The sequence below is a fragment of the Rosa rugosa genome, chromosome 4, assembly GCF_958449725.1.
Source record: "Rosa rugosa chromosome 4, drRosRugo1.1, whole genome shotgun sequence".
In the NCBI taxonomy this organism is placed as follows: domain Eukaryota; kingdom Viridiplantae; phylum Streptophyta; class Magnoliopsida; order Rosales; family Rosaceae; genus Rosa; species Rosa rugosa.
This window is the reverse complement of record NC_084823.1, coordinates 55,265,180-55,277,562: the sequence shown is the minus strand read 5'-3', so window position 1 is coordinate 55,277,562 and position 12,383 is coordinate 55,265,180. Positions and strand designations below refer to the sequence as shown.

The 12,383-nt window shown below is 35.8% G+C and overlaps 2 protein-coding genes across 2 annotated transcripts; both read left to right on the top strand.

The window, feature by feature from the left end:
* The first annotated feature begins 2,647 nt into the window (after positions 1-2,647).
* LOC133746120 (NAC domain-containing protein 100-like) lies at positions 2,648-4,521 on the top strand. Its single transcript, XM_062174281.1, has 3 exons — positions 2,648-3,207; positions 3,345-3,622; positions 3,713-4,521. The coding sequence occupies exons 1-3, from the start codon at positions 3,000-3,002 to the stop codon at positions 4,289-4,291; spliced, it is 1,065 nt and encodes a 354-aa protein (XP_062030265.1). The 5' UTR covers positions 2,648-2,999; the 3' UTR covers positions 4,292-4,521.
* Positions 4,522-6,759: 2,238 nt separating this feature from the next.
* LOC133745061 (uncharacterized) lies at positions 6,760-10,017 on the top strand. The gene is made up of 3 exons (XM_062173056.1): positions 6,760-6,782; positions 9,226-9,490; positions 9,585-10,017. The coding sequence occupies exons 1-3, from the start codon at positions 6,760-6,762 to the stop codon at positions 9,765-9,767; spliced, it is 471 nt and encodes a 156-aa protein (XP_062029040.1). The 3' UTR covers positions 9,768-10,017.
* Positions 10,018-12,383: the final 2,366 nt, after the last annotated feature.

The window sequence follows — 12,383 nt, the reverse complement described above, 5'->3', positions numbered from 1 at the left end:
TACTGCACCCATGAAGAAGGTAAAGATTCCTGCTCTTCCATTCACTGCCAAATCACTTGGTTTAGTTGAGACTCCTAGTGGTATGCTAGTGCCAGCGGAGGTCATGATGCCCAGGAATGGAGGGCAGGCTGCAAAGACTGATGGTAAGAAGAAGAGGGGTCGTCATCTGGGGTCAAAGAACAAGAACCCCCTAAAGACCAAGAACATACCAGCTGAAGAAGTACTAAGTGTGTTTTTGTCTGGGAAAACCTCCTAGCCCTAGTGTTAAGGGCAAGGAGAAAATTTGAATTTATTTTTCTTTTATTTTGCCTAGTAACTTGTCTTAGGTTACATAGTTTCTAGGCTTTCTTGAATAAGTGAGTATGGGTATCGTTAAATGATCGGACATAATCAATGTATCGCTGTGGTTTACCACAAACTCTTTATTTACCCATAGATGGTAGATGGAGGATATGTAATAGTCTTTTCTGGCCTGAGTATTAATATATCGACATGATATTCTTTAAAAAAAAAAAAAAATTTGCACCCATCACGTGTAAAAGTTTTATAAAAGAGGTCCTCATAAGATTTTTATGAATTTAAGTCAAATGGGAATTCCTTAAAGCAATATTTGAGAATCTACATTTAACCATAAATGAAAAACAACAAACGTTACAGGTTCAAATTGTTGAAACTAGCACTAATCTTCTCAACATATTGGACAAATTAGCTTAGATGCATTAACAAACTTTCTTTCACCTAACCAATAACCACTTAATGGCTTTAATCACCAAGCACCTTTTACGTCACCCCTTGCAAGAAGTTGAACGCTTTATTTAATTGGTGCGGTCAGGGGGGATCATATCGTGTGTGATGCGCTTAACAGATTGGTACTGTCAACGGTTACCAAAAGATAATTAATAAAGTTCAAAATTTAAAGTTTAAGGTTTAGGTAAATTGACTCTAATTTGATATAAATTCATGAGTTAATAACACAACCATGAGAGTGATATCAAAGATCGCAATAATTAGACGGAACTAATTTGCAAGAGGTGAACAATTTTTTAATTTTCTATGCATTCACACTCACAGCTGTATCACTTATCAGCTAACATAATGTTCACTACAAAAAACAACAGATTATATTCTGAGCTTCTTGATGATTTTAAATTTATTGTCCAAAATGAAAAAATTAAAAGAAAAAAAAATTAATTATGATGTATGCCTGTGATCCTTGTACACAAATGAAACAAACAACATCAAATCAGAAGTCATATCAGAGTATCAAACTAATGAATCAAATCATGTATGGACAATTGCGTCTATGATCTTTTTTTTTTTTGAAAGAAGGCGATAGCCAATATATTGATCAAAAGCCAGAATGACCCTTACATACCCTTCCGCTACCATCTATAGACAGACAAGAAGATGTGTTAGTACCCACAGTGGTACATACAATTAGGTCACTCATTTGACATTAAATACATCGAAATAGCATGAATCTTCCATCGGCACTACTCCGGAAAATTCGCTAGAGGCACAAAAGTGCGTAGCTCCGTAAAAAATTAGGGACTTATTGAAAGTAATAAAATTACTATCCTTGAGTTCCTTAAAAAAGGAAAATAAAACCAGCTATTAAATAGCCCAAAGAAAAAACAGAAACCCTAGACCCAAATCGCTGATCCAGCCCTGTTCCACCTCCACCTCCCTACGCTGAGAAGGACGCACGCCGCAACCAGAGCCCTGCCCGACCGCACCGTATCGTCTCCGCCCACTTCAAGGACCGCCGCATACCACACCGCCACCACCGCAAAGGCAACATCGAATCGAGAAAGCACCAGACCCGATCCAAAAGAAAAGGATCCCTTGTGCCCCTAGAACGCCGACTGCACCCCGACAATGAAGCTGCATAGCCGCCGATGCCTGGAGTCAAACACCAGCCCGCGCCGCCCCTTGACCCGGACGTCATGACTCCCACCACGGAGAAGCTTCGAACCAAACAAAGCAAAATCATGCTATCAGACTTAGAGCCACTGCAGATCCTAGAAGCCAGAGGACCCTAGACCATCAACACCCACAACGATTGCGTCTATGATCTTTAGTTACACTGTAACTTAATTTAGTGCACAATTTATTTTGTGTATTTGATGATTAATATTTAAAATTTATGTCAATTCATTATTTTGGCATTACAAAATAATCGTATTGCTAACTTATACGATGAATGTTCTCCTTCTATTAACTTCAAAGTCTATTTGATCTATAATATAAAAATAACTAAGGTACGTGTGGTAATCAATAATCGTTTAATTAAACATGTGAATCAAAATTTAAAAATTCAAACTACGTAGACTGACATAGAAAATTAATAACACAACAAGCAAACATACAGTTATATCTACATTGTATGTCTTTGATTCAAATGATCAAATAGTTATTTGAAGTTAGAAAATCTAATTAGTTGAAATTAGCTAGGGCATTGACAAAACTGAAACATATTAAATTGGTAATAAATCAATTAAAATCACATGCATAGTACTTGGATGGGTTCATTTGTCTTTGGTCAAATTTGAGGAGGGTAGAATTGGTTTTAAAAAAATGTTAAAGAGAAACTAAAACGGCCTTCCTAACCAGAGTTACCTTCCATACCACGTTTCTTTCTCTCCAAACACACCAGTATTTAGGGGCTTCTGTTTCTCGTATTGCTTTTCTTTCTCTTAAAATCTCATCCTTCTCTCACAACTTGTTCCATGGCTTCTCTTCTTTTCCTCGAGCTTTATCCTTTTGCTCCTTGACAACTAACTTTTTTGCTTCCGATCTTCCTCGGTTCTGTTTCATGTTCTGAAAATCTGTGAGCTGAAAGCTGTATTGGTCACAACTCATTGAAGTTTGAGAAATCCAGAGGACTCTATTTGTATAAGTTGAGGTTTGATTTTGAAAACCATGCCTTGTTGATCAAAACCCAGATTCTGAAAAACGGTTTTCGACAAGAAAGCTAGAAGTGAGGTTTTAAGGTATCAATGATGCAAGAAATGGAGAAGTTTGCTGTTCAAGCTGGAACTTTCAAGGAAGATGATCAGATTGATTTGCCACCGGGGTTTCGATTCCATCCAACCGATGAAGAGCTTATTTCTCACTACCTGCACAAGAAGGTTATCGATTCCAACTTCGGTTGCAAAGCAATTGGTGATGTGGACTTGAACAAGTCTGAGCCTTGGGTATTGCCATGTAAGTTTCTCAAGAAAAAGAATAGTTTCCCATTTGTTTTGAATGTCTATTTCAGTGTTTGCAATTTTCAATTCGATTTGATTATGGGGTTTTGGTTTTTCTTTAGCTTGATTTTGATTTTTGGTTTGTGGATGAAGATAAGGCGAAAATGGGAGAGAAGGAATGGTACTTTTTCTGTGTGAGGGATAGAAAGTATCCGACTGGTCTGAGGACAAACAGAGCAACTGAAGCTGGATATTGGAAAGCTACTGGGAAAGACAAGGAGATTTACAAAGGGAAATCCTTGGTTGGCATGAAGAAGACCCTTGTTTTCTACAGGGGCAGAGCCCCAAAAGGTGAAAAGAGCAACTGGGTCATGCATGAATACAGACTGGAGGGTAAATTCTCAGTCCACAACCTCCCCAAATCTGCAAAGGTATGACATTTCCCTCTGTTTCACCTTGTTTACTCTGTTTTCCTCTGTTTTATCTCTGTTTCTGACCCTAATTTGATCTCAAATTTGCAGAACGAATGGGTGATTTGTAGGGTCTTTGAAAAATCTGCTGGTGGTAAAAAAATCCATATTACTGGACTTGTGAATTCGGGTCCTCATGGAACTGAAATGGGTTCTTCTGGTTTACCACCTTTGTTGGACTCGGCGCCTTACAATGGAGCCAAGACCAGACCTGCTTCAGAGTCGAATTACGTGCCCTGCTTCTCCAACCATGAGTCCATTGATTCTCAAAGAAATCAAGGGATTGTTGATTACATCAACAGCAATCCTCTTTTCTCTGTTTCTTCGAATCCTTCAAACAACAACAACGCTTTCCCACGAGTCACGTATCAGAATTCACTCTGCTCTGCTCCCGTTTCATCTGCGAATTTCCAGTTTCCGAGTTCGGTTTTAATGCAAGACCATCTGAGGGCCTTGCTTGAAAACAATGTCTCATTCATGAGGCAGAACTTCAAAACAGAGAGGGACATGATCAGTGTGTCTCAAGAAACAGGTCTTACTACTGATGTGAACCCTGAAATCTCTTCTGTCATGCCAAATCCTGAGATGGGTAGGAGGCCATTTGATGATCAAGATAACTTTTGGATGTGAATCTGTTATGTGTAGTGAAAGAAAGAAGTACAGCTAGCTTCAGCTACTAGCTTATTATTATTGTTAACGTTTTATGAGAGTTGATTGATGGTGTGGGTCTGTGAATATGATATTTTCTGAATTAAAAAGAGAATTTGATGAAAGTGAGGCCTATGTCATGTAGTAATGTGAGAAATTATTATGATGTGAAACTGCTTTTGTATTTAAATCTTGTTGAAACTGTTCATATATTGGCATCATTCTTGTGAAGGTGCTATACAATATTGGTGACATAAGCGAATGAGATTCAGTTGGTGGTAATGATCTTATTTTTTATACTCTAGTTGCTGCAATCTTGCACCTTATTAGTCCTCTGGAAATTTATAATGAAATCCGTGACATCACTCAGGGTATGATGGATCAGTTTCATTCTTTGTTGTTTTTTATAACAATATTTTGGATTATCAATTTCTAGTTGTGGGGAGGAACTCAGCTAATTACGGGTGTCCGAGTGTTGACCTTCTTTCTCTCTCCTGAGACACACATAAAAAATGCCAAGGATCAGTTCAAGTAGGAAATGGTGAAGGTGGAAATGAAAATGAGTTAAGAAAATTAGGTCGATTTCAGTCTCTTTGAGCTCTCCAACGTAGTGAAAAAGAAACTATAACATTCGAGTTCCATATCTTTCGGGGTAGGTTCTCTCTCTCAATATGTGGCGCTTCAGTTCATTCATTTGTATGTTCATGGACTTGTAGACTTCAGTAGGCATGGCAACGAAGTAGATGGCATGGAGAGTAGGGATTACAGTATCATCTTCGAATCTCAAACAATTATCATCCTAATTTCTATCAATACATTTCCATTATGTCAGAGAATATAATCCAAACCCTCGCAAGCATATCATATTCACATTTGTATTCAATTTTCCACTGTGGATAGAAATCACAACATTATCTCCCTTCCATCTCCGATTCAGACACCAGAGTTTGGAGGTCGGAGATCCAGGTTGATGTCATTAATTTCTTCTCAAAATTCCTCTTTTAGCATTGGAAACCTATTGAAAACCCGACCTCATAGCTAGAATACAAGAAAAACTTACTTTGACTTTAGAGAGTAGTTGACACAGAAGTGTCTCTATAATATAGTGCGAGTAAGATCATGAAGATTGATTTAGTGTGCCCTAGGAATACATGCACAAATATATCTAGGTATTTTCTTGATTTGATTAGCCCATTGACTAGAGAACCTTATTAAGAAAAACAACCCGATCTCTACCAAAAAATTGTTGGCTCTTGCTTAATGTCATGACTTATTGCCTCCACTTCATATATAATAATCAATTGACTAATCAATTTTTTTGCTTTTTCAAGTCAAGATCAGTTCAATCTTCAACAGAGATGAAATCTAAAGTTGACATATACTAAAATCATGGATGGCCGGTGGAAAAAATTGCAGGAAGAAAAAAAGAAAAAGAACTGTCCTAATATGAACTTCATCATGTTCACATTACTGGATATATAAGAAACAAATCAAGAAATTAAACCGAATCGTATTATATTTAAAAGAAGGAACGAGAGCTGGATTTATATGTAATTTCAATTTATATATCTACAGGCAGACTCATTCATACGTTCAATACCGGTTCAACAATTTATTTGCTCTAGCTAGCTAGCTCATTCGCGATGATCAGTTGATGATGCGTTCAGTTATATCAAGCTGTAAAGCACCATTTAGAAATTCCATTTTATGAAACCAGTGAGTTTTACAGAACATATGGGTTTTAGTTTTTGACACGTGTGTGCTCAAATTTCCAACCACGAGAGAATTTGAGTCCTGCACGACATGATCCCCATCACCAATGATATTGTTTGAAAAATGGAGCTAACAGTTTTGTCCCTTACACATAGTTTTAGTGTCATCACGTGTATTTATCAATTATCCAAATTAAGACCCACAGATTGTAATAAATCACCTCCATAATGTCAAGGTCCCCTATATACTCAACAATATGCATCAACACATTACACATATGTATGTTCTTACACCCTCCTCTTCATTAAGACAATATTAACTGTAAAAGTTTCGTGTACATAAACATAGGCAATTAGGCATGAATCAATATGTATATAATCAGTTTCATCGAAACAATGTTACTTGGAGAAAAACAAGACTCTCATACATGAATCGCGGTAAATATATATTCCACCCATTTGCAACTATGTATATATCATGTTTTGAAATTAGAACCGTTATATAATCTTATAACACATATATCACCCAAATCAACAAGAAAAACGTTGGAAGCAGTTTGATTAATTTTGTTTTGGGTTGCAATTTCCCATCACATTGTATTTTTACAAAAGCTTCTTCTTCCTTCCTTCCTTCTTCTTCTTTTTTTTTTTTTTTTTGGAGTCTCATGCTTAATAAACCCCTTCACTAACAAATGGGTGTGGTGTTTTTTGTCAAAATAACAGTAGAAACCCTTCGAAATGGAGACCCACATGAAAGTGAGGTAAGAATGGGACAATAGTTAGGCCTTTCTAACGGTTGACACGTAGCCTTTCCTAAACGGGCAAAAGCTTCAGGTTTTGCTGCCGTCACCTGATAGCCAAGCGATGCAACACTTTCAGGCACCCAAAACACGCCACGCGTCTTCGGTGTCGTAGGTCCGCCGCCCGGCTTTGCTCGCCGGGAGACTTTTTGACGGAGATATCGAAAACCCTAATTTTTTTGTCCAAAAACTAAAGTTGCCAAAAACCGGATGTGCTCATTCTAAATCTTTCTCATGATCTCATCCCTATATATTCACGATTGAAACTGATTATTCTTTAACTTCTCCACAGAATATCGTCCGTTCGAAAGTCAATTAAATAGAACATCAATAAATGAATTAACTGATCAAATAAAAAAATGATTTCGGTATAAAATTGAAGTTCTCCCAATAAATTTCTAATTCGTACTAAGTTTTTATTGATATACATATAGTTTGTTGTAAATGATCTTTAAAATGGCTTAATATGTGTGGGACTGTTGGACAAAGACTAGGCACCGTACCCTTTATATTTGTACAGAAGCCTAGTTTTGGACTTATGGGAAAAAGAAACAAAAATATGAATGGATGGTAAAAAGTGTAGTAATATTGTAAAGGGAAAATTTCACAAATGGTTACTCAACTATGACTCATTCGACACTTTGGTCACTGAAATTTCAAATATATCACTTTGATCACTGAACTATTACATTGTCAATCACTTTGTTAATTTTTTTTATTAAAATTTTTTTTTGCCACAATATTAATTATATTTTCATCAAATCAATTGTGAAAAATTGAGAAATATGTATTAGAATGATTGGGAGAAGTGATTAAAGTGAGAAAAAAAATACTCTTTGGGTGACTAAAGTGATTGACAGTGTAATAGTTGAGTGACCAAAGTGATATATTTGAAACTTAAGTGACCAAAGTGTCAAATGAGTCATAGTTGAGTGATCATTTGTGGAATACTCCCTATTGTAAATTTCTCAAAATATTAACAAGCAGTACACGTGGGGATTTTCATTACCGAAATTATGTGAGTAATGTAAATTTCTCAATAAAGGGAATGTACTTGAAGGTCATTTTAATTAGGTTGGCTCGGATAGGGTATGATGTGAGTCAAGCTCACCCTTATTAACCTTTTATGTAAAAGTTCATAATTTTGCGCCGGATCTTAATAAAGAAGTAGATCGAGATAGGATTGGAGGCTTCTGTTTTATAAACATCATGATTGATTTTCATTACCTTACAACAATGAGTTTGAAGTTTTTCTTATTCTTCCTTTCTTTTTCGTTTGAAAGTTCACTACGTTAATTTTCCTACTTCTTTTATGTGTGTGATAATTTCAATGGAAACTGTCCTTCTCTATTGAAGGATTCAGTTGAAAACTTGAAATGTGAATTATAGCCAATACTCTTGTGAATGAATGTAAGCCAAAAACATTTCTACAATACCAGGGAAGATGAGATAGATTTCCTTGGTCATAAAGTCAGCATATTTTGTTGCGTTCGATTAAATTCTTTATACTATTTACAGCTTTATTTATGAGAAAATGTCTCTTTATCCTAATTCTAAGGACATTAATCCCCTTTAGGCCCCGTTTGGTTGGCAAGAATGTCCAAATAGGAAAATGATTTATTTTTCTTTCCATACCCATATGGAATGGAATAGGTTTTGGTATTTCCATGTGGGTGTTTGGAACATTATTGAAAATTAAAGGGAAAATTTCGCAAACAGTACACCAAGTAAAGGCCACTAATAATTCTTATACACAAATTTTCAAACCAAACATTTCGGTACACGAAATCTGAAACTCGACTCACTATCAGTACACGACGTCAATTTTTGACACCAAAATGTCCATTATGCCCTCAGTTCTTTTTTTTTTAATAATTTTTTTTTGGATTAATTATACAAAATAAGCTTGAGGGCTAAAATGGTCATTTTATGACCAAATAATTATACAAAATAAGCTTTGAAAGAGGTGAGGTTCGAACCCCCAACCTATTTCACAACAGCCAAATTCCCCACCGCTGGAGCAGGAGCTATACTCAATATATTATGTACAAACTTCATATTTATACTCTTTTTAGGCAAGGCCGAATAATTATACAAAGAGAAAAATTCAGCTACCGTCCCCAAACTATGCTGCCAAGGCCAATTTGATACCCAAACTCTCAAAAGTATCAATGTGATACCCAAAGACTTAAATTGGCATCAACGTGATACTTCTGTCCAAAATTTCTGACGGCACCGTTTATTTACTGACGTGGCAAGCAAGTGGGTCGGAAAAAAAAATGAAATGACCTATTTACCCTTTTTTTTTGTTAATTCATTTTTTTTCCTTTTCTTTTCATTTCTTTTTCTTCCTTCTTCTTCTCTGCTTCTTCTTCTGGGATCTTCTTCTTCTTCTTCTTCTTAGGGTTTCGCGGCGCCAAGGGGCTGAAGCTCCCAATCAAACCGGTCGAAGAACTTGCTGGTGCCGAGAGGATCCACGACCCGTCGGTGTAAATATCGGACAGGGAAAGCGATGGGAGGAGGTGGTTGGTGGAGCTGGGTTCGCCGGAATTTGGTGTGCAGCGAACCGGTGCCTTCTCTTGAATCTGTTTATTTTCTTCGGCTTGGGTTTTGTTGGGCTGTTCGATTTTTCCTCAAATTGCAGGCGTTGCTTACTAATTTGGGTCTTGGTACAACGTCTCTCTCTCTCTCTCTCTCTTTTTCTGCAAATTTTGGGCATGTTAATTTGTGATTTATTTAGTTAGTTTCTGTATTTAAACTCAGATGGTTGAAGAATTCAGAGTTAAGAAGATGGTTGAAGATGTTAGAGTTGACAACATGGTTGAAGATGGTGGAGTAAAGATGGTTGAATTTGATCATAGGAATGAAGATAAAGCTTCGGGATTGAGTAGGGGTGAAGATGATGAACTGGAGAAGGGTGAAGATGATCAAGATTATGATTTTTAAACTCGTGTTAAACTCTTGATTTGGACTCAAGATTGATTCATGAAGCATTTTGCAGTTTCTTCCATTAATGATTAACCCCATGCTGCTTCCATTTTTTTTTTGTCGCAGCAGCTTCACAAGTGAACTGCCCAAGATTCCAAGAATGGCATGCTGTTGTCAATGTGCAGCAACCCCTATGGGAACACGTCTCAAGAATGGCCATGCTGCTCAAGAATTCTTTTGTCTAGCAAGTTGCATCAACTTTTATATATTCTTTTGTTTTTTGGAATCATTGCATGCGTATAGATTAATTCCATTTTCCTTTTCTTAGTTTGATTCACAAAAGAAAGTAAGAGAGATGCATTTTAGAGAAGAAGAAGAAGAAGAAGAAATGAAAAGAAAAGAAAAGAAAAATAAATTAATAAAAAAGGGTAAAAAGTCGATTTTGCCCTTCTGTTGTTTGCCACGTGTTTGCCACGTCAGCAAACAGACGGCACCGTCAGAAATTTTGGACGGAAGTATCACGTTGATACCAATTTAGGTCTTTGGGTATCACATTGATACTTTTGAGAGTTCGGGTATCAAATTGGCCTTGGCAACATAGTTTGGGGACGGTAGCTGAATTTTTCTCTTATACAAAATATATAAATCTTGACAGACATGAGGTTCGAACCCCCAACCTCTATCATAAAAGCTCAACTCCCCACCACTGGAGCACAAGCTGCCAATTAAATATTTCCTACAAATATAATATTTATACTCTCTTTAGGTGAGGCCGAATAATTATACAAAATATATAAATCTTGGAAGACATGAGGTTCGAACCCCATATATTATACAAAATATATACTCTCTTTAGGTGAGTATATAAATATTAAGATATATATATACACATACATATATTAATATCTTAGTCTTAATTTCCAAGCCTTATTTTATATATAGCAAAGAAATTAAGATATATATATATATATATATATCACCTAAGATAATATTTAAATCTATCACCTAAGAAGAGTATAAATACAAAGTTTGTAGCAACTATCTAATGGGCAGTTTGTGTTCCAGTGGTAAGGAGTTGAGTTCTTATGAAAGAGGTTGGGGGTTCGAACCTCATGTCTTCCAAGATTTATATATTTTGTATAATTATTCGTCCTCACCTAAAGAGAGTATAAATATTATATTTTTAGCAAATATTTAATTGGCAGCTCGTGCTCCAGTGGTGGGGAGTTGAGTTTTTATGATAGAGGTTGGGGGTTCGAACCTCATGTCTGTCAAGGTTTATATATTTTGTATAATTATTCGGCCTTGCCTAAAAAGAGTATAAATATGAAGTTTGTACATAACATATTGAGTATAGCTCCTGCTCCAGCGGTGGGGAGTTTGGCTGTTGTGTAAGAGGTTGGGGGTTCGAACCTCACCTCTTTCAAAGCTCATTTTGTATAATTATTCGGTCCTAAAATGACCATTTTAGCCCTCAAGCTTATTTTGTATAATTAATCCAAAAAAAAAATTATTAAACAAAAAAGAAGTGAGGGCATAATGGATATTTTGGTGTCAAAAATTGACGTCGTGTACTGATAGTGAGTCGAGTTTCAGATTTCGTGTACCGAAATGTTTGGTTTGAAACTTTGTGTATAAGAATTATTAGTGGCCTTTACTTGGTGTACTGTTTGCGAAATTTTCCCAAAATTAAATTCTTGAATTAATTTTCTATTTTTATTGTAGTGTTTGGTAAGTCATAAGGATAATATATAAAATTAGAATTTTCAATAACACCATTTTACTAATTAAAGTACAATTATGACAATCAACTTATAAGGAATATTGGTGGGGGTATATAAATTTTTTAGAGGGATAATATATGTAATTTTGCCTTTGACAGTGGGAAATGGAATTAGAATATCATCACTGACTAGGTAATTCAATTCAGGCTTTTTTAAGGAGTCAATTTGCACTCAAATCTCATTTTTTTTATTTCCTTTCCAATATCTGATTACAACCAAACGACACCTCTCAATGGAAAATGAAATTAATTCATATTTCATACCATGATTTCATGTCATCCAAACGGGGCCTTATTGTAATGCCCCAAATGGATTGACGTCATAGCACCGCGAATCTTACGAAGCTCAAGTATTGACAAAACAATACTCAAACTCTTTAATATAGACAATAACTGATTTTTAATCTCTACATTGTAAAAACCAAACTAAAAGCCCAAAGATTGAATTTAAGTACTTGTTTCAAGGAAAAACTCCAAAATCCTGTTAACACACTTAATAGTTGGAATAAAGATATCTCAAAATTTTAGGTGAAAGAAGCTAACAAAATTCAAAGTATAGTAATTAAGCTTAAAACCAACTTCAGCAAAATCAAAATAATTAAGAACTAGTGGTCTTCAAGGAGAGTCTAAAATCTAAGAATTTCAACAGTATACTTTAAGGACAGTTTTCAAGCAAATGGCAAGTAGCAAGTATGATCAGTTCGGCAGGAGGAATAATCTCAACATGACTAAATAACAATTTAGAAATAGGAATTGAAAAGATACAAGTTTGCATCACAAATTGGGGTTCAAAGAAGCTTGGTTATATACATACATGACCCCGAAACAAGTTGTCGGGAGTGATTCAACAT